Source organism: Pelophylax lessonae (genome assembly GCF_965119305.1).
Source record: "Pelophylax lessonae genome assembly, contig: HAP1_SCAFFOLD_529, whole genome shotgun sequence".
NCBI classification, from domain to species: Eukaryota; Metazoa; Chordata; class Amphibia; order Anura; family Ranidae; genus Pelophylax; species Pelophylax lessonae.
In genome coordinates this window covers 22,503-46,644 of record NW_028119816.1, presented here as the reverse complement: position 1 = coordinate 46,644, position 24,142 = coordinate 22,503, and the positions used below count along the sequence as shown (strand labels likewise).

At 44.6% G+C, this 24,142-nt stretch overlaps 5 protein-coding genes across 5 annotated transcripts; 2 read left to right on the top strand and 3 right to left on the bottom strand.

Annotated features, from left to right (window-relative positions):
• Positions 1–2,176: 2,176 nt before the first annotated feature.
• On the top strand, positions 2,177–2,824 carry LOC309543951 (uncharacterized protein; the record flags this gene model as incomplete). Its single annotated transcript, XM_082276357.1, has 1 exon — positions 2,177–2,824. One exon carries the CDS (start codon positions 2,177–2,179, stop codon positions 2,822–2,824), a length of 648 nt encoding a protein of 215 aa, XP_082132483.1.
• Positions 2,825–4,941: 2,117 nt separating this feature from the next.
• Positions 4,942–5,352, bottom strand: LOC309543957 (histone H3.2; the record flags this gene model as incomplete). Its single annotated transcript, XM_082276363.1, has 1 exon — positions 4,942–5,352. One exon carries the CDS (start codon positions 5,350–5,352, stop codon positions 4,942–4,944), a length of 411 nt encoding a protein of 136 aa, XP_082132489.1.
• Positions 5,353–7,237: 1,885 nt separating this feature from the next.
• LOC309543946 (histone H2B 1.1) lies at positions 7,238–7,618 on the bottom strand (the record flags this gene model as incomplete). Its single annotated transcript, XM_082276352.1, has 1 exon — positions 7,238–7,618. One exon carries the CDS (start codon positions 7,616–7,618, stop codon positions 7,238–7,240), a length of 381 nt encoding a protein of 126 aa, XP_082132478.1.
• Positions 7,619–7,942: 324 nt separating this feature from the next.
• LOC309543948 (histone H2A type 1-like) lies at positions 7,943–8,335 on the top strand (the record flags this gene model as incomplete). The annotated part of the gene is made up of 1 exon (XM_082276354.1): positions 7,943–8,335. The coding sequence occupies one exon, from the start codon at positions 7,943–7,945 to the stop codon at positions 8,333–8,335; it is 393 nt and encodes a 130-aa protein (XP_082132480.1).
• Positions 8,336–10,254: 1,919 nt separating this feature from the next.
• LOC309543950 (histone H4) lies at positions 10,255–10,566 on the bottom strand (the record flags this gene model as incomplete). Its single annotated transcript, XM_082276356.1, has 1 exon — positions 10,255–10,566. The coding sequence occupies one exon, from the start codon at positions 10,564–10,566 to the stop codon at positions 10,255–10,257; it is 312 nt and encodes a 103-aa protein (XP_082132482.1).
• Positions 10,567–24,142: the final 13,576 nt, after the last annotated feature.

Sequence of the window (24,142 nt, the reverse complement as noted above, 5' to 3'; positions counted from 1 at the left end):
TGGATCGAACAAGCTGTGCAAGTTAACTTTCTACTTGTTATTCACTAATAACGGACTAATCAGATCAGTGAGATCGGAGGAAGATTTTATGTCCTCTCATTTACTGCATTATGGAGAAAAAATGTCCAATCTCAGAGCTTCTAATTCTTACACCGATTAGGAATTTCCGACCTTTTGATTTTTAAAGATATTTCTGATGAATATTTGGCAGAAAGGAAAACTGATAGAAAGGATCCTCAGCCATTCAATACTCTGAAGAGAATTTAATTTATTTTGTAACTAGAAACCAGCAAAATGTTTACAATATTTCTAAGAGGGGACAGATTTGCTTCTTCAGACATGAAATATTTGTGTTATTGATTCATTGTACATATCTGGCAGTGTCATGATTTCTACCAGTCCTTTCACTTTTTTCTTATTCTAGTTTTAATATGGGGAAATCTGTAACCACTACATGTCTGATAGAGGTCAGTCCCATGATCCTACACAGATCTGATAATTACAATTTTAATTTTTAGCAGGGGTTCCCCGAGACCAGAAGTTTATTTCAAGGGTTCCTCAGTGTCCCAAAAGGTTGAGAAAAGCTGCTCTTACACCCTTCAGTATTTTGCGGTAATACACATCTATCAGCACTATGCACCTAGTAATACTGCATAATAGATCTACATGTGTGATTGCCCGCGGGGTTCCAATTATTATTTGAATTTTAAACAAGAATTAATATAGGTTCTGCATTGCTTTGCCTAATAGCCATCATATATACAGACCAATAACTTACATACCTGTACTTTTTGAAATGTATATTTGTTTGCTCTCTGAGCTATCCAATTTGAATACATGCTATACTTTGAGAATGTATTTTCTCATTTCCTTTGGTGTTTCCTTTACGTCTTTAAAAAAAATCAAATACAGAATTAAAGTAATAATAATAAAAAGATCACTAAAGACACATTTTGTTCTTTATTTTGGGTGGAGTGGAGAGGGATAGGACCCCCTGACAGATTTGTATTGCTGCTTGTGTCCTCGTTGGGGATTTCCCCCTTTCTATCTGTCCTGTTTACCATTTTCACTGAGCTTGAAAGTAAAATAAAATCCCAAATATTGAGTTATCACCTGAACAGTAGTAGAGTGGAATTCTTTCACTGTGGACACTAGTTCTGATGTGAATCAGGGATCCCCTCACTTTGGAGGGATTTATTTTCACTCTTCGTTTGGCTATGGGACCAAAGATGGTAAAAAATACATTTTACAGGGGGTTATTATAACCCTCCCTTATCTTATATATTTAAAAAATGGAAAAAAATATATATATATCAATAATTAAAAAAAGATGATTGACACCAACCTCTGCCTTACTGACATCGTCCTTTTGCCCCGTGTGAAAGAATGTCTAGATTTTACCTCTGATTCTAGATACAAGGAATCATTCTACCTGAGTAGTCTATATAGCTGTGTAGTAATATGTGGCAATAAAGTTACTCAGAATATTCAGATGACAATATATTTGTAATGATGAGCAGAATGTGATACAAAGTACATTAAATATGACATGCTCCCATCATCTAACACCTTTGTATCTTTAACAATCTCTCCCATCCCATCGCACAAGGATCTGATGTCACTGGCTGATGTTTTTGTTCCAGGCTCCTTCTACTCAGCTATAGATGAGCAGATTTGTGTATTAGAGGGAAATGTTTCCTGATTTTCACTCTTCACTCGTCTAATGCGAAGATGATTGTAGTGGGAGATGTGAGAAGATTGTTTTCTGATGGGAATATGTGTAGAAAAGTAGGTAGAAGGAGGAATGGGACACACACTCAGGAGGTTGGAGGTGTTTGCAGCCTCTGTGTTCAGCCTCCTGAGCGGATCATGAGAGCGGAAAGTGAGGGATCGATAAGTGACAGTCCAGTGAGCAGATCGGGTCCCCGATAAAGATCGCTCATCCTTCCATTTCATATTAAAATCGTTTTTCTCTCTGCCAGGGAAACACAAGAAGAGAGAGAAGATTCTCCAGCACTGGAATGAGAGTCAATGGGCGTGTCTAAGGTGTAACCAATAGCAGTGCAGAAGACAAGTTCAATATCAACCAATAGCAGCGCAGAACGTCTGTATATAAGGAAGAGCGTCACCCCAGAAAGATATTTCTATTCTCTATTTTAGAAACTCGCTGAGAATCATGACTGAGACTGAGAGCGCCCCAGCCGCCGCTCCTCCAGCGGAGCCCGCAGCCAAGAAGAAGCCGGCTAAGAAGGCGGCAGCCGGAGGAGCCAAAAAAGGCAGCAAGAAGCCGTCCGGTCCCAGCGTGTCCGAGCTCATCGTCACAGCCGTGGCCGCTTCCAAAGAGCGCAGCGGGGTCTCCCTGGCCGCCCTCAAGAAGCTCCTGGCCGCTGGAGGATACGATGTGGAGAAGAACAACAGCCGCCTGAAGAGCGCCGTCAGGGCGCTGGTGACCAAGGGGAACCTCGTCCAGGTGAAAGGTCATGGCGCCTCCGGATCCTTCAAGATCAACAAGAAGCAGCAAGAGGGCGACAAGGCCAAGAAAACCGCAAAGAAGCCATTGGCTGCTGCTAAGAAGCCGGCAAAGTCCCCTAAGAAACCGGCGGCCAAGTCACCCAAGAAGGCAGTAAAGTCCCCTAAGAAGAAGGCGGCGGCCAAGAGCCCCAAGAAACCGGCGAAGGCTGCAGCTGTCAAGAAGGCGACAAAGAGCCCCAAGAAGCCCAAAGCTGCAGCCAAGCCCAAAAAAGCCGCCAAGAGTCCGGCTAAGAAGGCGGCAAAACCCAAGGCAGCAGCCAAGCCCAAGAAGGCCGCTCCGAAGAAGAAATAAATCAAAGCAGCCGGAGAACTCCTTCATCTACACCCCCCAAAGGCTCTTCTCAGAGCCACCCACCTCCTCCTAACAGAGCTACACCCACCCACCTCCTAACAGCAACACCTACCTACACCCACCCACCTCCCCCTAACAGAACCACACCTACCTACAACCAACAGAAGCCGCATAGACTTTGCACATTATAGAGGAGCTCAGATGTTCCCCATCACACATTGTACATTTATCTCTTGCAGATCATCTTATCTACATTTTATAGGAGAAATCACTGAAAGAAATCGGAGATCCCTCCTGATATAAAGGATCTTTAGGATCCCCACCAGACACATCTGTCGTGCGAATCGGAGACAATTCCCCCACACTATGAGTGGGATCTCCGAGAGGGGGAGGGGGGGGATACATTTCCTCTTCTAGATGATCGTTAAGGATCTTCAATATTTAATGTGACCGTTATAAGGGAAATAATTGTACTGATGGGAGAGGTTAGAATGGTCAGCTACAAGAATGTGTTATTTCCCCTAAAAATAACAGAAATCGGTTTAGCAGCGCCGATGTTCCATTCGGATAGAAATGACAACTCTCGGCTCCACTTTTACATTCATCAGACATATCTTTATATACAAAGATTAGAGACTGTGAGAATGGACTGGCGGTAGATCTCTACCTTTCTATATGATGGGAAATAAAGGATTCCATGTTTCATTATCAGATCTGTGTAGGATCATGGAACTGACCTCTATCAGACATGTAGCAGTTACAGATTTCCTCATATTAAAACTAGAATAAGAAAAAAAGTGTGAAAGGACTGGTAGAAATCATGGCACTGCCAGATATGTACAATGAATCAATAAACACAAATATTTCATGTCTGAAGAAGCAGATCTGACCCCTCTTAGAAACATTTTGCTGGTTTCTAGTTACAAAGTAAATGAAATTCTCTTCAGAGTATTGAATGGCTGAGGATCCTTTCTGCCAAATGAGAACATATTCATCAGAAATAGGTTTTTAAAAAAATCAAAAGATTGGAGATTCCTAATCGGTGTAAGAATTAGAAGATCTGAGATTGGACAGTTTTTCTCCATAATACAGTAAATGAGAGGACATAAAATCCTCCTCCGATCTCACTGATCTGATTATTCCGTTCTTAGTGAATAACAAGTAGAAAGTTGACTTGCACGGCTTATTCCATCCAGCACAATTCTGTACTAACATGGAGGGACAGATCGCTGAGCAGACAATGAATCGTCCCTCCCTGCTCCGGGCAGATCTGGGATCAGTCGGTGTCATTGTTTCCAGATTGAAAGTGTAAGCTCTGCTGGTGAGTTTAGGAAAGTGCAGCTGTGTCCCCTCCACCCCTGTGTGTGTGATAGGGAAGATTGTAGAAAGTTGTAGAATATCAGAGGAGAGATTCCTGTGATAGATCGGGGAGAGGAAATGTCTTCTTCATACAGCAGAATGAGGAGTGAGTGAGATTAGCAGTGAGTTGTATGATTTCTACACCCGAGCTGAGAAATCGGTGACCCCGTGGAGTGTACAGGAGGGGGAGGGGAGATTACTTTTTATTTTCAACAGATTTCCTCTCTCTGGTCTCCTGGTAGTGATGAGATAAGAAGTAAAGATTCTGTGTATAGGAACGTTTGTTTTACTGCTGAATATTGTTCCATTGTATCTATATAGAAGTGTGAATTGTTACTCTGTAATTGTTACAGATGAGTTACATTGTATTTAGTGAACAATAAATCTCCTTTATAGAGCAGAAATGTAAATGATTTCTCCGGGATCGGTTTAGAAATGTTACAGATGAGCTTTGCTTACCATGAAATATTGTTCTAATGTATCTATTAGTGAAGATATAGAGAAGTGTGAATGGTTAGAGAGGAGATTTACTTCCACACTGAGGATCGGAGCGCAGAGAAGGGAGAGAGAGAAGAAAGATGTGGTGAAGCTGATGGCGGGGATGGAATGTGTAGAAATGTAGTAGCGGGTATTTGCAGCATGTAGTAGGGGTGATGAGGTTGTATGGAGCTCTTTGTGAGGCGGATGTGGTGGCTCTGAAAAGAGCCTTTGTGGTGTGTAGAGAAGGTATGGGGGGGGGGGTGGAGATAAGAATGTATTTAGGCCCTCTCTCCGCGGATGCGGCGTGCCAGCTGTATGTCTTTGGGCATGATGGTGACCCTCTTGGCGTGGATGGCGCACAGGTTGGTGTCCTCGAAGAGTCCGACGAGATAAGCCTCGGAGGCCTCTTGCAGAGCCATGACGGCGGAGCTCTGGAAGCGCAGGTCGGTCTTGAAGTCCTGGGCGATCTCTCGGACGAGGCGCTGGAAGGGCAGTTTGCGGATGAGCAGCTCGGTGGATTTCTGGTAGCGGCGGATCTCTCGGAGAGCCACGGTGCCGGGCCTGTAGCGGTGAGGCTTCTTGACTCCGCCGGTGGCCGGGGCGCTCTTGCGGGCGGCTTTGGTGGCCAGCTGCTTGCGGGGAGCTTTCCCTCCGGTGGACTTACGAGCGGTTTGCTTGGTTCTTGCCATGGTTGGGAAAGGCTTCTAATCTCCAGACGGAACAGAAGTATGAGAACACGGGCTGTGCGGCGTCTATTTATACAGACCGCGCTGCACGTTTATTGGTTAATGCTGACCACGCCTGCTTAGGTTTAATAGGACCATTTCTTAGAGCTCTAATCAGCCAATGAGTGAGCTGTGTGATTCAGCTTTCAGTAGGGCGGGGCTTTCCCAGCCAGAGGTCACAAGGGACAGATTAACCCGAACCTGTCCGGAAAGCTGTGCGCGCCATTGCTGAAATAGGAGACATTAGAAATATTGTGAAGATGAAATGCTTTGTGAAATCCACTAAAGGACAATTTTACTATAAACTGCCCAGGAATAATCACCGGAAATGTTTTATTGAACCGGAAAGGATTTCTGGCTTTATAAAGTAGTTTTTTCTTAGTGATCAGTAAGGTGTCAGAGTTTAGATTTGATTTCCGGGTACAATCTCTAATGAAGGTTTCTATGAAACATGTAATACTTTATTTCCCGTCATATAGAAAGGTAGAGATCTATGAGAGAAGTCATCTTACTATCATGTTCTGTATGTAGCAGTGGGGGAGGGGGATTCTGCATTCTGAGGACTTGGAATAAAAGAGAACATATGGAAATGTTTTACATTATTCAATCATCTTCACATTCCATTTCTATTCATCTTCTTGATAATAAAGCATTGATGATATTTCTCGGATAAATGTCTCATCTGATGATCTCAGCTCTCAGTGTCGGATTTGGCGGTATAATAGAGCTGATTGTTTGTAACGTTCTACACATTTCAGGCGGCAAATTCAAAAAGGAAGAAATGTGAAATCTGAGCCAATCAGAGCTGTGGGCGTTTCCTTCTTCAGCCAGTAATGTCTTTCTTATGAGGATTTCAAAGATAATTATTCTGAGATATTTCTCCGTTTTCCCCCAAGAAAATATTTGTTCAGTAGACGTTTTATTGATCTCTATAGGAAACATTCTCTAGCAGGGCGGATTCTGTATTCTGATGTCTAAAATCAAACCATAAAACAACGATCATATTTTATCGATTTAATTTACTCCTAAACGACCGCTAAAAGGACCGGTGATTGTTTCCTAGAAGAAGAGAATTCTGTATGAGGTTTGAAAGTTCAGCCAATCACATCTGATATTTTTCTTTTTTAACAGTAATTCTGATGGAGGTTCTGATTGATGTGTGTTCATGTTTCAGGTTGGTATACAATGAATCATTTCTGATCTGTAGAAGAAATAAAAGTAAAATATGGAGGAGTCTCTGTAAGAAGACATTGTTCTATAAATCTTTATAATAGGATAGAACTGGCAATGGCTGTAAGCACTGACACGTCTCATGATCGCCCATCCCCCCAGGTGAAATCTTTACTTACAATCAGAGCCCCAATAATGAATTTCCGGCTATTTATAGGTAGGAAATGTTCTCCCAGTACAACTCTCCTCTATTAGAAGTGTGAATAAACAATTTGTTTTCGGTTACAATTTACTGCTCGTTTAACCGTTGATAAACACACAATCAGGGGTGTCCGGCTCTTTGTAGAGAGATGCGGGGCTCTGAGAAGAGATTTGTGTTTTGCGAAATAAAAATATTGATTCGAATTACTTGGCGGGTTTTCGGATGTAGGGAGAGATAAAGGAGGACATCTAGATTTTGGACATTGCGCTACTAATATCGGATTAGAATTATAGAAGTTTTTTTTTTTTTTTTTTTATGGCAGTAAAGTGCAATAATAAACGTGTTTGGGATCATTTGACATTTTTTCACTTGGACAAAGTTTCGCTGATCGACTGAGTAAAGCTCTGCTGTGATGTCTGTGGGTGGCTCTTAGAAGAGCCTTTGTGTGTTGTTGGGGTGATGGGTGGGGGAGGGGTATTACTTGGCGCTGGTGTACTTGGTGACGGCCTTGGTGCCCTCGGAGACGGCGTGCTTGGCCAGCTCTCCGGGCAGGAGGAGGCGGACGGCGGTCTGTATCTCCCGGGAGGTGATGGTGGAGCGCTTGTTGTAATGAGCCAGGCGGGAAGCTTCGCCGGCGATGCGCTCGAAGATGTCATTGACGAAGGAGTTCATGATGCTCATGGCCTTGGAGGAGATGCCGGTGTCGGGGTGGACCTGCTTGAGCACCTTGTAGACGTAGATGGCATAACTCTCCTTCCTGCTCTTCCTCCGCTTCTTGCCGTCCTTCTTCTGGCTCTTGGTCACGGCTTTCTTGGAGCCCTTCTTGGGCGCCGGGGCGGACTTGGCTGGTTCAGGCATGATTAGGGTTAATATGTTCTCTCCGCTGTGTGCAGGGAATGTGTGCTGGAGCTCCGCCCTCATGTGCTGCTTTTATAGGCGTCCTATGCAAATCACTGCTCCTCCCTCCTCGCTATTCTATTGGAGGATTCAGTCATGTGATGGGGAGGGGGGTGGAATGATTTCCTTCCTCGTTTACCGATTGGTGTAGAAGCAATTCACAAAGCTATTGGATGGCTTCAAATGTAACCAATCACAGAATGTGACGTCAGAGAAATGACTGTATAAATAAAAGGAAGGGGGCAGGAATTAGTTATATTCGTCTGACGACTCCCTCATCTCACAATGTCTGGCCGCGGTAAACAAGGAGGAAAGGTTCGGGCTAAGGCCAAGACCCGATCATCCCGGGCTGGTCTGCAGTTCCCAGTCGGTCGTGTTCACCGCCTGCTCAGGAAGGGTAACTATGCCGAGCGGGTCGGGGCCGGAGCTCCCGTCTATCTGGCCGCCGTCCTCGAGTATCTCACCGCTGAGATCCTCGAGCTGGCCGGTAACGCTGCCCGCGACAACAAGAAGACCCGCATCATCCCCCGACACCTCCAGCTGGCTGTCCGCAACGACGAGGAGCTCAACAAGCTGCTCGGGGGCGTCACCATCGCCCAGGGAGGAGTCCTGCCCAACATCCAGGCCGTGCTGCTGCCCAAGAAGACCGAGAGCCACAAGGCCGCCAAGACCAAGTAATCCCCAACAATCCCCCCATCCCCCTCCTCACCAAACACAAAGGCTCTTCTAAGAGCCACCCACATACATCACAGCGGAGCTGTACTCTCATTTCTATGGTGTGCAAAACTTTTCTATTTTTTTTTTGGCCTGGGTGGAGATGTATCAAATACGATAAACCCAAATAGGTTTTAGTGCGATTTTCTGGTCTAAATAATTATGTAAATGTATTCTTAGTAGCTCCGGATCATAAATCCAGATGCCCGCCTTTACCTTCTCTCTAATCCTTATACTGCAGCACCAAAGCTTTCCTCCGTCTCCCACATCTCTATAGAGAGCCCCGAGATCCCGGATTGTGTCTACGGCGAGCAGTCAATTATTTATTGGTTTATTAAATGCCCCAAACCGCAGATTGTTTATTCACACTTCTAATACAGGTAAGTTGTACTGAGAACATTTCCTACCTAGAAATATGCGGAAATTCATTGGGAGATCTGATTGGACACTTGGATATCTAAAGATTTCACCTTGGTGGGGAGCACAATGGGCGATCATGAGACGTGTCAGTGCTTACAGCCATTGCCAGTTCTATTCTATTATAAAGATTTATAGAGCAATGTCTTCTTACAGAGACTCCTCCTCATTGTCCTCCATACTTTACTTTTACAGATCAGAAATTATTCATTACATACCAAACATCCCCAACTGAAACATGATTACATCAGTCAGAACCTCCATCAGATGTTTTTGTTTAAATAAAATCTCGATCTTATTTTTTATATATATCAGATGTGATTGAAAAATTCCTCATATAGAATCCTCTTCTTCCGGGAAACAATCACCGGTCCCTTTAGCGGTAGTTTAAGAATAAAAAAACATCGTTAAAACATTATTGTACAGTTTTAGTCATTGATTTTACCCATCAGAATACAGAATCCGCCCTGCTAGAGAATGTTTCCTATAGAGATCAATGAAAAGTCTACTGAACAAGTATTTTCTGGGGGGAAACGGAGAAAGATCTCAGAACACATTTCCTTTTCGACGCCTCAGCAGGAATTACTGGCTGATTATGGAAACTCCCACAGCTCTGATTTCAAATTTGCCCGCCTGAAATGTGTAGAACGTTACAAACAATCAGCTCTATTATACCGCCAAATCCGACACTGAGACCTGAGATCATCAGATGAGACATTTATCCGAGAAATATCATCAATGCTTTATTATCAAGAAGATGATTGGATAATGTAAAACATTTCCATATATTCTTTTATTCCAAGTCCTCAGAATGCAGAATCCCCCTCCCCCCACTATTACATACAGAACATAATAGGGAGATGACTTCTCTCATAGATCTCTACCTTTCTATAGGATAGGAAGTATTACACGTTTCATCATCACATCTGTATAGAAATATGCAACTAAAAATCAAATCTCTCTCCCCTCTTTCTGATCCAAAATTTGTACAGATAGCAGATGCACAGATTTGTTCTTCCTGTATCACAATCGGAATATTCAGAAATATTACATCTGTGTTGTATTTCTATCATCATCTCAGTATTAGTGATCTCCATTCTTTTCATCATGAAATAATGATTTCTAGGTTCAGTTCCAACAAAAACTGTATATTCTCCTCACTCAGCTCGGAAAATCTTCTATACATCAACTGCCCAACCAATTATATGTGTAACATTGTCCTGTTCTTCCATATCTTTGGTAAATGTAAAGCAGATTGAACAATCAGATTGGAGAGTGTATGGGCAGCTAGACATCGCAGCACTCCATTTCTTAGTTAAACAATTAGCGGAAGTTCTTCTTGTTACACGATAAATGTGTAGAAATAAATGTGTTGGGAGTTGTGATCAGCCCTTTGTATGAGAAGGTGGGTGGCCCTGAGAAGGACCTTTGTTGGGGTGAAGTGGGTAAGCGGTGGATGTTGGGGTTTAGCCTCCGAATCCGTAGAGAGTGCGGCCCTGGCGTTTGAGCGCATAGACGACATCCATGGCGGTGACGGTCTTCCTCTTGGCGTGCTCGGTGTAGGTGACGGCATCGCGGATGACATTCTCCAGGAAAACCTTGAGCACTCCGCGGGTCTCCTCATAGATGAGACCGGAGATTCGCTTGACACCCCCTCTGCGGGCCAAACGTCGGATGGCGGGTTTGGTGATGCCCTGGATGTTGTCCCGGAGCACCTTCCTGTGGCGCTTAGCGCCTCCTTTCCCCAGACCCTTTCCTCCTTTACCGCGACCAGACATGATGATTCTCTGCTACAAAGACAGACTGAGATCAGCTGTCTGCCCGCTCTCCTTATATACAGCCTGAGCGGACCAGATGGAAACCTTCCTGGGAAAGAGGCGGAGTCACACCATTCATTACAAAATGAAGATAATCTTATTAATTTATAAGGCTCCTAATTATTATATTATATTCAGATATAATAATGCAATACAGCAATACATTTCCAGAAGATTCATTTATTCCTTCTTCTCATTTATTTTCGATTTATTCCTGGAGATTACACTGAACAGGAAACTTAACACTTTATACCAGAAACAAAGTAACCAGTTTCATGAAATTGTTCATAGTCATTTCATATCATTTAAATTTACAAATATTGTGAAAAGGAAACAAAGACACACATCTTCAGACATTTCACAGGCTGAGCGGACCTGATGGGAGACATGCTGAGAAGGGGGCGGGGTTCAGTCATTTATTACACTGCAGAGAAGTTAATTTATTTAGAAGCTTTTAAATGTTTTACTGAATAGAAACGGATGTAATTTATCAGAAGCGCAATGTTTCCTTTATTGATACACTGTACATTTTTTCTGACATATCATGATTATATATATTGCCCTTACTTAGAAACATTGTTAATATTTTGCTATTTCTATTTACAAAACTGGACTGATCAAATAGGAAACATTTGTTTTTTTAATTCATTGTACAAATGTATCTGGCAGTGTCATTATTACTACATATTTCTACCAACACTTTCACTTTTTTTTTATTCTGGTTTTAATATGAGGGAAATCTGTAACTACTTCATCTCTGAAAGACGGAACATTAATTATCCACCAGTTCCACGATCATATACAGATGTGTATATGTTAATTTTCTCGGATAAATGTCTCATCTGATGATCTCAGGTCTCAGTGTCGGATTTGGCGGTATAATAGAGCTGATTATTTCTCTGTAACGTTCTTCACAATTCAGGCGGCAAATTCAAAAAGGAGCAATAGGAAATCTGAGCCAATCAGAGGTGTGGGCGTTTCCTTCTTCAGCCAGTAATGTCTTTCTTATGAGGATTTCAAAGAAATGTATTCTGAGATCTTTCTCCGTTTTCCCCCCCAGAAAATTCTTGTTCAGTAGACTTTTCATTGATCTCTATAGGAAACATTCTCTAGCAGGGCGGATTCTGTATTGTGAAGTAAAAGAAAAAAGACTGGAAGAAATGTGACATTTATATTTCGAACGTATTTATTATGCATGGTTAGATAAACTGCCCGACAATTCAGAGGGCGGTTGATCGATGTTCCCGGAGGAAGAGATATCAGATTTTAGTGTCGGATTATTCTATCTGAGATAATCGGAACGTTCCATAATATTCCGGCGGGAAATATGAGTTATAAAATGCGAAAATTGCACCAATCACAGTTCTGGGCGTTTTCTTCCGATAATAAAATCTATTTTCCTTCCAAGGAGTGTGAAGGGGATCTGAGATCTGTGTTCCTTTTTAGATGGGGGATGTTTGTTTGGTATTTAATATTCAATGATCTCTAATGCTGTTGAATATCTTCTGGAGATCAAAGGATGGAGGAAAATGACAGCCAGTCCCTGTAAGGAGATCACATCCTTCCTTCCTTCATATTAAATACGATATAAACAAATATTAAAAAATAAATACATAAATATATAGCACGTTGTTCCCTCACCCGGATCACAATCTTAGGTGAGGAAACCAACAATCAGATCTCCTAAACACATATAATGCCACACTCACACATTCTTACAATAAAACATGCAGAGAACCGTTTGATGGATCAGTAGATGACTCCGGGGTAAAATAATCAGAGCTCAGCACTAACTGTCATGATTACTACAGATTACTACCAGTCCTTTCCCTTTTTGTTAATTTTTGGATGTAGGGGGGGCGTAACGCCTACATGTCATGTCTGAAAGATGAAACATTAATTGTCGGCCAGTTCCCCGATCATATACAGATCTGATAATGAAACATGTAATACTTTATTTCCCATCATATAGAAAGTTTGAGATCTATGAGAGAAGTGGCTTCACTATCATTTTCTGTATGTAGCAGTGGGGGGGATTCTGCATTCTGAGAACATATGGAAATGCTTTACATTATTCTATAATCTTCCAATTTTATTTCTGTTTATTCCGTACTAATCGATTAATCTGCCTACAAATAACGTGTTAAAGATATTTCTCGGATAAATATTTCATCTGATGATCTCAGTGGGATTTGGTGTTATAATGGGGCTGATTATTTGTCTGTAACGTTTTTCACAATTCAGGCGGGAAGATTTGAAAATGCCTAATTGAGTTCTGAGCCAATCAGAATTGTGAGCGGTTTCATTATCAGCCTTCATTAGTCAGCGATGTCTTTAAGAGGAATCCAAAGTATTCTATTCTGAGATTTTCTCCATTTTCAGCCCAGAAAAGATTTGTTCTGTAGACTTTTCATTGATAGATCTCTATAACAGTGCTCAGCTCTGCCTCCCCTCAGCAGCCGGCCACACACCGAAAATGGCTGAAAGAATGAACAAATGGACTGGACCCCCCCCAAAGTGGCGGAACTTCAAGACACAGTCGCAATAGTGACTGTTGCGACTCTGTTAGTTCTGACACTGATCCGTGGTGGGTCTAAGAGCAATGAGCCATGATTGGAAAGAGTTATCATTAATTTCTCTAATCACGGCTCTGAGAGTACTCTGTGCACTGATTGGGCAAAGCCTTCTTTTTTATTTAGTCAAAGGTTGCAATACTAACAAGTGAAATGGCAGAACATAATATGACACTGTACATAGCACACCAGTGGTGGCTGGTGCATTGGGAGCGCAGGGGCACTGCCCCCCCCCCCCCCCATCCATGCATCCAGGCCCCTAATCTGCATGCAGGGCGACGGATGCATGGACTTCAATGGGGCTTTTTTTAGCCATGTGATTAGCAAGAGGCTTTAAGAGGTGGGCTTGGGGCGCAGAACACTGTGCCTCGAGCCCACCCAGTTGTGTGACAAAAACAAATGAAAATTCGCTATTGTCACACGGATCCTCCTCCTGGCCAATCAGGAAGCTAGTCTTGAGACACGTTTCCCGATTGACCGAAAGGAGAAGCCATGCCATTGGGTATAGAGGAGAAGGGAGGAGACGCAGAAGACAGGAGTCCTGCCTGGGACCTTCCATTGTGGTGTTCCAATGGCCACACATTTCCGACAGGCCTCCGAGTCCACCAGTTGATATGGCAGTAGTTGGTGGGCTATCAGTTACGACAAGCCAGCAGTCAACCGTTGGGCAAGAGTGTTATCCGGCGTCATACTTTTTTTACGCTCTAACAGCCTGCCTTTTTCCAGAACAACATGAGGACTGCATGATGGAAGGTGGAGTGGAGGACAATTGTGAGGAGAGAAGAGAAGGAGAAGGAGAAGAGGCGGGACGGTGAGAGCCTGGAGTGTGGTTTTGTTGGTTCTGACGGCGTTGCTCCCACTGGGCTCGGTGATGGGAGGTCAGGTGCCTTCTTAAGGTGGTCATCCCTAGGTGAGTGTTGGGCTTACTGCGACTTATGCATTGACTGCAAAGGCTGCAGATGGCAACACTGTTGTCAACAGTGGACACATTAAAAAAGCCAACACTGCGGAGCCATGTTCTGGCGTCCTGGAGCGCCAGATGTGACCGTACATGGTTGATGGCTCGCTCCTGATACATTTGCAGTCTGCTTTGTCCCTCCTGTGCAATGCAAGTTCCGCCTGCTTCTCCTCCCTATTTGTTGGACCATCTCTCCCTCTGAACTCCTCTCCTCGTCCTCTCTTGTGGGCACCCATGTGACGTCCATAGACACGTCATCATCCACGTCACCTTCCCCACCACTAACATTCGAGATCTTGGAGTCGGCAGCAACAGCGGGACCAACCTCCTTGGGCTGATCTGGGTACTGTGGTCAGACTGCTGAGTGGCGGCTGTTGCTACCTCCTCTTCCTGATCCGATGCCAAGAATGGCTGCACCTCACAAATGTCTTGTGATGGATCGGAAAATAATTCCAGTGACTCAAGCGGAAGGTATATGGTGTTGGAGGTGTTGGTGGCGGTGTCTTTGGGGGTGCACACAGCAGAGAGTGAAGAGGGTGCACATAGAGAGGATGAGGAGGGTGCAGAAGAGGAAGGCTGAGTGAGCCACTCAACCAAATTTGGTGCGTCCTTTGACGTAATCAAACACACCTTCTGAAACTTCACACTTTGGCCCCAGCCTACTGCTCCTGCCCTACCATCCCTGCATAAGGGCCTGCCTCTTCCTCTTCCTGTCATTTTTTAAATTACCCTGTGACAAAAGTCTCTAGAGAAGCGCAGTATATGTGGAACAAGGTATATAACACCCCGCTTCAATCTGTGATATTGGGGGGCCACAGGTTTATCACACCAGTTCTACAAAAAATTGGCCAGTGACTGTTGTCACTGTGTGTATCACAGTTAACGCAGCAAAAGAGGCCACATTTTTGCAGGACTAAAATACACTCTTAGAAAAGTATACTGTTAAATAACACCACACTTCAATATATGGTATTGGGGGGCCACTGGTCTATCACACCAGTTGTACAAAAAATTGGCCAGTGAGTTTGGCACTGTGTGTAGCCGAGTAAATGCTGCAAAAGAGGCAATATTGTTGCAGGACACAAATAAACTTATAAAAGAATACTCAGATGACACCCCACTTCAATCTGTGGTATTGGGGGGCCACTGGTTTATCACACCAGTTGTACAAAAAGTTGGCCAGTGAGTTTGGCACTGTGTGTAGCAGAGTAAACGCAGCAAAAGAGGCAATATTGTTGCAGGACACAAATACACTTATACAAGTATACTCAGATAACACCCCATTACAATATGAACTTGGTCGTGCAGCAATTCGTTGCCAAATACCCTGTGGTCCAGGAAGTCTTGCGGCAGGCCAGGAAAATCTTGGCCCATTTCAGAAGATCTTACACAGCCATTATTCGCCTTGCTGACATTCAGCGGCTACACAAACGACCCGTCAGGCATCTTATTTGTGACTGCCCAACGCGATGGAACTCAACATTGCATATTCTTGATAGGCTGCTCCAGCAGAAATGTGCAGTTAACGACTACCTGTACGAACTCTGGGGCAGGACAGGTTCAGGGGAGCTTGGGTTTGTTTCACCTCGCCAGTGGCTGCTCATGCGTGACACATGCAGACTTCTGCGGCCATTCGATGAGATCACCAAACTGGCCAGTCACAACCAGGGCGCCATCAGTGACATCGTACTTTATGCCTTCTTTCTGGAGCATGCATGGCGCTGTGTCATTGATCAAGCCGTCGAGGAGCAGGAAGATGAGGAAGTCGCAATGTTGGATGAATTCCCAGTGGGTGCTACTCCATCTGAGACAAGTCAACAGCAGGAGTCAGAAGAGGAGTCCGAGATGGATGGTGCTGGGGGGGGAGGGGGGTGAGGAGAAGCAAGAAAAACATTATTTAAACCTTTCTGGGATCCCTGGTGTTATCCGTGGATGGGGGGGGGGGGGAACGAGGACAACATTATCCTGGATGATGAGCTGGAAGCAGGCCACTACACCACTTCCAGTTTAGTGTGAATGGGGGCCTTCATGCTCCAGTGTTTTAAGGGGGACCCCCGTATAAAAAGCATAAAGGCCAAAGAACCAGTACTGGGTGGCAATGTACTTAGACCCCCGGTACAAACAAAAAATGGCGGAAATGTTACCACAATCACAGAGGGGGGTCAGAATGCAGCACTTCCAGGCCTTTCTGCGGGAAATGCTGCATTCTGCTTTTGCATGCGCTGGCAGAGGAATTTCCAGTCACAGAGAAACTGTTGCGGGTAGCAATCCAACAGCGCCTGCAAGAAGAGGGCGGTTTGAAGATGTCTTGGTCAGTTCAGATATGAGATCCTTCTTTCAGCCAAACCATTGACAGCTCTACTCCGGATCCAGCATCAGGGAATGCCTAGACCGACAGGTGTCCGACTACATTGGGTTAACGGCCGATGGGGACGCTCTGAGGAGTGATCAACCCCTGGACTACTGGGTAGGCAGGCTTGACCTCCGGCCAGAGCTTGCACAATTTGCAATGGAAATGTTGGCTTGCCCCCACGTTCAGTGTCCTGTCCGAAAAGATGTTCAGCGCAGCAGGGGGGATCATGGCTAGGGTTGAGCGAACACGGACTGTATTATTCGGGTCCGTACCGGATAATTGGATTTTTGTTACCCAGACACGGACCCAAAAACTTTACTGTATATTTGGGTTTAAAATCCATGTTCGGTAATTTTATTTCCTGTTTTGTATGTAATGGCATGGTTTTAATGGCGCGGTTTCAACAGCCAATCAACAAGCGTTTAACTGGTGTGCCATAGAAGCCATCACAGTCATGCCTACTAATGGCATGGCTGTGATTGGCCAGCTGAAGCATGTGACCCAGGTCTTTATAAGCTAGAGACACAGTGTGGTGCGCGTCAGTCTGTTCTAGTGTAGGGAGAGAGCACACACAACGGTGCTGGCTGCTGCTGATTAGGGACAGAGACAGGAAAAAAAAAAACATTGTGGCTGTTAGAAAAGAATGTAGGGACAGGTCGGAGTGTAGGCAGGGAAAGATAGAAAAGCATTTTAGGGACAGGCTGGAGAGAATAGGCAGGGAGAGATTAGGAGACACAGGACAGAACAATCGTCCGTTAGCGATCTACATCGATTTTGCTGTGTGGGGGGTGGTGCAGTGAACAATCTTTTTGCCCTCACTTGAGCCCACTGAGGAGGAGGAGGAGGGAGAAAAAAAATATTTTTATCAGTCTGTTGTGTGCAGCGTTCAGCTATATTTTACTACACAGTGCTGTTCTAATCTGCTATTTAAAAATTACAAATTTAAAGTGGAATTTTTTTTTTTCCTTCATAGCCTGCTGCTGACCGTGACATAAAACATAAGACACTGCTGTGTTCACATCTGCTATTGAAAAATCACCAATTAAAGTGAAAAATAATTATTCATTTTTTCATTCATACGTTACTGTGACATACATCCTTCACACACAGTAAGAGATGTCCCGAACTGTTCGCCGGCGGACAGTTCCCGGCGAACATCGCTTGTTCGCGTTCGCCGCTGCGGGCGAACATATGTGATGTTTGGTCCGCCCACTATACTTCATCATTGAGGCAAACTTTGACCCTGAACCTCACAGTCAGCAGACACATTCCAGCCAATCAGCATACCCTCCCTCCCACCTCCTATAAAAAAGCAAGGGCAGCATCCATCTTAGATCATTCTGAAGCAGTGTTAGTAGTGAGAGCAGGGAGAGTGCTGCTGCTGCTGTTAATAGAGACAGTTGTAAGTCTTGTTAGATAGTGTTCTCGGTCCACTCCTGCTGTAAGGACAGCATCCTGACAGCACCCCAAAAAACCCTTTTATTTGAGCAATGTTTTCATATATATATATATATATATATATATATATATATATATATATATATATATATATATATATTGTGCAGTTGCCTGGCGCCTGCCCGCCGTTTGTGAGAGGCCACAGACCCACCACAGACTGTACTGTGTGCACACCACACTCATATCGGATGGCACAGTACCTTGCTTTTTATTTTTTTTTTCCTCTGTCATAATTGCAGTGAGTGTCAGGTCCACAGAGTGTACTGTGCCCACTGCAGTGCCCACCACTGATATATACGGTGGCACAGCAGCTTGCAAATTGAAAAAAATATATATTTTTTTATAATTGCAGTTGCCTGCCCTGCCAGTGACCGTCAGGTCCACAGAGTGTACTGTGCCCACTGCAGTGCCCACCACTGATATATACGGTGGCATAGCAGCTTGCAAATTGAAAAAAATATATATTTTTTTATAATTGCAGTTGCCTGCCCTGCCAGTGACCGTCAGGTCCACAGAGTGTACTGTGCCCACTGCAGTGCCCACCACTGATATATACGGTGGCACAGCAGCTTGCAATTGAAAAAAAAAAAAAACATATGTTTTATAATTGCAGTTGCCTAGCCTGCCAGTGAGTGTCAGGTCCACAGAGTGTACTGTGCCCACTGCAGTGCCCACCACTCATATATACGGTGGCACAGCAGCTTGCAAATTAAAAATATATATATATTTTTTTTTTATAATTGCAGTTGCCTGGCCTGCCAGTGAGTGTCAGGTCCACAGAGTGTACTGTGCCCACTGCAGTGCCCACCACTCATATATACGGTGGCACAGCAGCTTGCACATATAGTACCACAAATCTAAAAAAAAATGACAGGCAGAGGCAGGCCACCCGCAGGGGCCGTCATGGTCGTGGTGCTGTGATTTCCTTTGGCCCTAGAATAATGCCCAGTGTTCAGAAGCCACGTAACCTGAACTCAAAAAATTCTGATGACATTGTTGACTGGCTTACACAGGACACCCAATCTTCTACAGCTTCCACTCGGAACCTTAATGCACCATCCTCCTCCAGCTCAGCTTCGGGCACCTCTCAATTTACCACTCGCCCGCCCGCCGGCACCACCACCAACACTAGCACCACAGCCACTTCAGTTGATCTGTCAGAGGAGTTATTTACACATCAGTTGGAAGAAATAAGTGATGCACAACCATTAGTGCCAGAGGATGTAGATAACGGGGATATGTTTCAGTCAGGCAGCATTATACACATGGACGTACATTGTGATGATGATGATGATGATGATGATGATGATGATGATGATGATGATGATGATGATGATGTTGTACCTGCTGCTGCTGCCTTTTCTGAGTTGTCAAGTGAAGCGGCTGATGATGACGATGTGTCCGTGGATGTCACCTGGTTGCCTGCTCGAAGAGCAGAAGAAGAGGGGGGAAGTTCAGATGGGGAGACAGAGAGGAGGAGGAGACGAGTTGGAAGCAGGGGGAGGTCATCGCAAGGAGCTAGTGGCACAGTCAGACAGCATGTATCGGCACCCGGAGTCGGCCAGACAGCACGCCAATCAACGCAAGCTGTTGCCACCACAAGAATGCCATCATTGCAAAGCTCAGCAGTGTGGCATTTTTTGTGTGTGTCTGCCTCTGATAGCAGCGATGCCATTTGCAACCTGTGCCAAAAGAAACTGAGTCGTGGGAAGTCCAACACCCACCTAGGTACAAGTGCTTTGCGAAGGCACATGATCTCACATCACAAACGCCTATGGGATCAACACATGAGTAAAAGCAGCACACAAACTTGAAGCCACCATCCTCCTCATGGTCCAGCATCTTTTTTTTTTTTTTTTTTTGAAAATATTTTTTTTTTTTTATTAAAGAGTTAAGTCAAACAAACAAAACACGTAGCAGTTCAATGTAACAAGTACATGGCAGTACAACAAGTGCATGGCAATCATCAACGTCATTTACACAGTATAAGAAATGATTAATCTTCAATCTTTGGACCAAAAGTCCCAATACTTAGTGAATTTATGTAGCTGCGAATTATTAATGGCTATAGATCTTTCAAACTGATAGTTAGTACGTAACAGTGAGATCACTTCAGTCAAGTTAGGCACGTCTGTGGACTTCCACCTCCTCAAAATTAGTGTTCTCGTGGCTAGTAGGACATGCGATGTCCATGGTCTGTACACTAGAGGGAGAGTATCCAAACCTAGGTGCAGGATAGCCAGAGCTGGATTGGGTGTTATTATACAACCTGTGTATTTCGCTATATAGCTGAACACTTGGTTCCACAGGCTAGTAAGAGACGGGCAGGACCACATCACATGAAAAATTGTACCTACACAGGAGCATTCTCTCCAGCAGAGTTGGGAGTATTTGTTAGAGAAACCCGCTAACCTGTATGGTGTGTAGTACCATCTATGGGTGATTTTAAGTGTCATCTCCCAGTGATTAGCGCAATGAGTATGTCTATTTGCTTCTGACAATGCACGTTTCCATCGGGATACCGAGAAACACTCCCTGAGATCTCTATCCCACTTGAACATGGTCATTGTTTTGAAGAAGTCACCAGTATGTAGAATGGCATGGTAAAAGTTAAACAGTTTTGGTGTATTTTTGGGGGCTGCCGTAAGCAGCTCCCACACTTTCCCCTCCACGTTAATGTGCTGGACTGGGTGTTGTCTCATGAAGTGGTGTATACGGTAAATTTGGAAAAAACTGGAGCGCGGTATTTGGTATTGCGTCTGAATCTGGTCAGGGGGCATGAGGGAGGATTGTCTGTATAGGTGCTGAATAGTCGCGATATTCCCCTGGGTAGTGACACTCACAGGGAGGTCAGGCAGATATATGTGTAGGATTGAGGATGGAATATTTTCGGTAGGAAGAAGGGCACAGTCCTTGTCAGGCCCGATGACCTTGCGCCAGGCCTTTATGGAGGCCTGCATGGGGGGGGAGAAGGAGGAGAGGTTCCAAGGGAGCCACGCATCCCCCAGAAGTAAGTCCCTAAGGTTCTCGGTGGGGGCTATGTTGGTTTCCAAGTCTACCCAAAGGGGGGCATCTACTGTGTGGAACCAGTTGCGGGTTTGTGCTAGTACAGTGGCCCAATAGTATCCTTGAATATTGGGAACCGCAGCTCCTCCATGGCATCTTTTGGCGGTCAGGACAGAGGCAGAACAACGGGCCCTCTTCCCCTCCCATATGTATTTTTGCATATGAGAAGTGAATTTAGCTAAGCATGTTGCTGGATAGTGAATGGGAAGGGCCCTAAACAGGTATAAAAGTTGAGGGAGCAAAAACATATTATATGCGGCTACTCTTCCATGCCATGATAAGTACAGAGGTTGCATATGTGTGGTTTCCGTGTCTAATTTGTGGAGAAGCCTAGTCACGTTAACTGTGAGGAGTTTTGTGGGATCGGCTGGGAGGTCAATACCTAGATAGTGGATTTTGTCGGTGGACCAAGGGATGGGGACCTGCGATGCGAGTAGAGTTTGCGTCTGACGCGCAACTCCAAGGTTCAGGACCGTGGACTTGGACGCGTTGAGTTTATAGTATGAGATACTGTGGAATTGTTGTAAAATCGTGTACGCAGCTGGGAGGGATTTAGATGGTTCTGTTAGCATGAGGATGATGTCATCCGCGAATAATGTGATTTTGTGGTGGTATGAGGGGTAAGAAAAGCCAATGATTTGAGGATGTGAACGGATAGTTTCGGCGAGGGGTTCTATTAGTAAGTTAAAAATCGTGGGGGAGAGGGGGCACCCTTGCCTCGTGCCGTTAGTGATGGGAAAATTTTTGGACACTATCCCTGACGTGTACACATGGGCTGAGGGAGAGGAGTATAGGGCTAGTATAGCGGAGAGGATAGGGCCAGAAAAACCAAATTTTTGTAACGTGTGTTCCATGTAGCCCCAGTGTACCCTATCAAATGCCTTTTCGGCATCCAACGTTAGGAGGACAGCAGGTATCTTGCGTCTTTCCTTCCTTGCTCTTCCTTTGAAGACGCTGTGTGTGACGGCGAAACGCGTTGACGCACTTCCGGTTGCGGACGTAACGTCATTTCCGGTTGGGAACTTCCTGTATGTGGAACGCACGCTACGAGCGGCGCCACTCGCTTTGTTTGATACATGCTTTTTTAACCTTTTTATCCTGTAAGTATTGAATCGCTTTTTGGGGAAATAAAATATACTTACGTACTTCACGATGTATGGCCCTTTTTTCTTTTAATGGTGATATCGGAGACGATTTCAATTGGAGGTCACATCGGAGGAACCCCACATCAGATCCTGGGCAAATGTGCAATAATACCAAGGGCTTTTTTACAATCGCAATCCGGTGAGTGGGGAACCAAGAGGGCACCTTCACCTTATAAGCACCTTTATTCACTTGGCACTTTGGCACCTATTGGATCATCAATAAGGACTTTTTTCACCAAATTATTTATATATGCACTTTAATCTTTTCACTTGAAATTTATATTTAATTTTTTAGTTTATTATGCACTTTATAATTATTGCAGTTATTTTATGCACTTAGTGTGATTGATATATTATGTTTTTTTGTATGATATAGATTGATTCTACCATAATTTTATAATTTTATATCTTCACTAATTCATTGCTAGCGCTGCATAAATTTGTTTTATTCAGGTATCTTGCGTCGTTGTGCTAGGTGGAGAATATTTACCATTCGTCTCGTGGCGTCGGATGTCTGGCGACCAGGCGTAAAGCCCATTTGGTCCTTGGCTATCAATGAGGGGAGAAACTTTTGAATACGTTTGGATAGGATTCTCGCGTAAATTTTAGCGTCCGAATTTAGTAAAGAGATGGGTCGAAAATTCGCTGGGGTGGTTGGGTCCTTGCCGGGCTTCGGGAGGGTGACTACGTGTGCACTCAGAATGTCAGGGGGAAGACTAGCATCAGTCATAGCTTTGTTAAAGACCTCTGTCAGCGTGGGACCTATATGGGGAAGGAATAGCTGGTAATATTCGTTGGGGAGACCGTCAGGCCCTGGTGACTTGCCTTTCGGTAGGGCTTTAATGCTAGATTGGACTTCCTCAAGTGTGATGGGTGCATTTAGAGAGGCCAGTTGGGATGAGGAGAGTGTCGGCAGATTAATGGCGCTTAAAAATTTCTCTATGTCTGCTACTGAGGGTTGGTGTTCTGAGGGGTCATCTTTTAGGTTGTACAGGGAACCATAGAAAGATGCGAAGGCATCTGCAATAGCCTGCGGATGCGTAATTTTGGCCTTAGTGACGGGGTCTATCAAGAACGGGATTCTAGACTTGGCTTGCTTTTGTCTAACTCTATTCGCCAGAAATTTGCCAGCCCTGTTAGCCTGTGAGTAGGACTTTTGCTTTAGGTAATTGAGGTGTTTATCCGAGGCTTCCAGTAGGAGGATTCGGAGTTCTAGCCTAAGTCGAGTTAGGCGGTCTGATATAGTGACTGTGGGGCCCTTTTTATTACTTTCCTCCAAAACATGAATCTCAGTCAACAAGGAAGACGTTTTCTGGTTCCTCAGTCTCTTCCTCCTGGCCTGCTGCTGAATGCACACCCCTCTCACGAAGGCCTTGTGTGCACCCCACAGCACCCAGGGGTCCGAGACCGACTGTTTGTTGAGCAGGAAAAACTCCTTTAAGCTGCCCGAGACCCGGGTAGAGCAGCCCGAGTCCTGCAGCATTCCAGTATCGCATCTCCAAATACGAGATGACGCTACCCGAGCGTTCTCCTCGACGATCAGTTCAACCGCTGCATGATCTGACCAAGTAATGTCCTGGATCGTCGAGGAGGACACTTTCGATAGGAGATCTCCATCAACCACAAATAAGTCTATTCGAGAGTAAGACCTGTGCTTGGGTGAGAAGTAGGAGTAATCCCTCTCGGTGGCATGTTGACACCGCCATACATCATACAACTTTTCTGAATGTAACAGCCCCCCCATCGATTGTTGCCGGCCCCGGGGGGACAAAGAGGTGTCCATCCCAGGGTCTGCAACCACATTGAAATCGCCACACAGGAGCAAGCGACCCTGTCTGACTTTGTGTACCTGCTTGAGTAGACGTCTTAGAAATCGCAATTGATGTGAGTTCGGGGCGTACAAGTTAACTATGGTGAACGGAGATCCGTTCAGTTCACAAACCACTATTATGAATCGTCCTTGTGGGTCCTGGACAGAGTGATG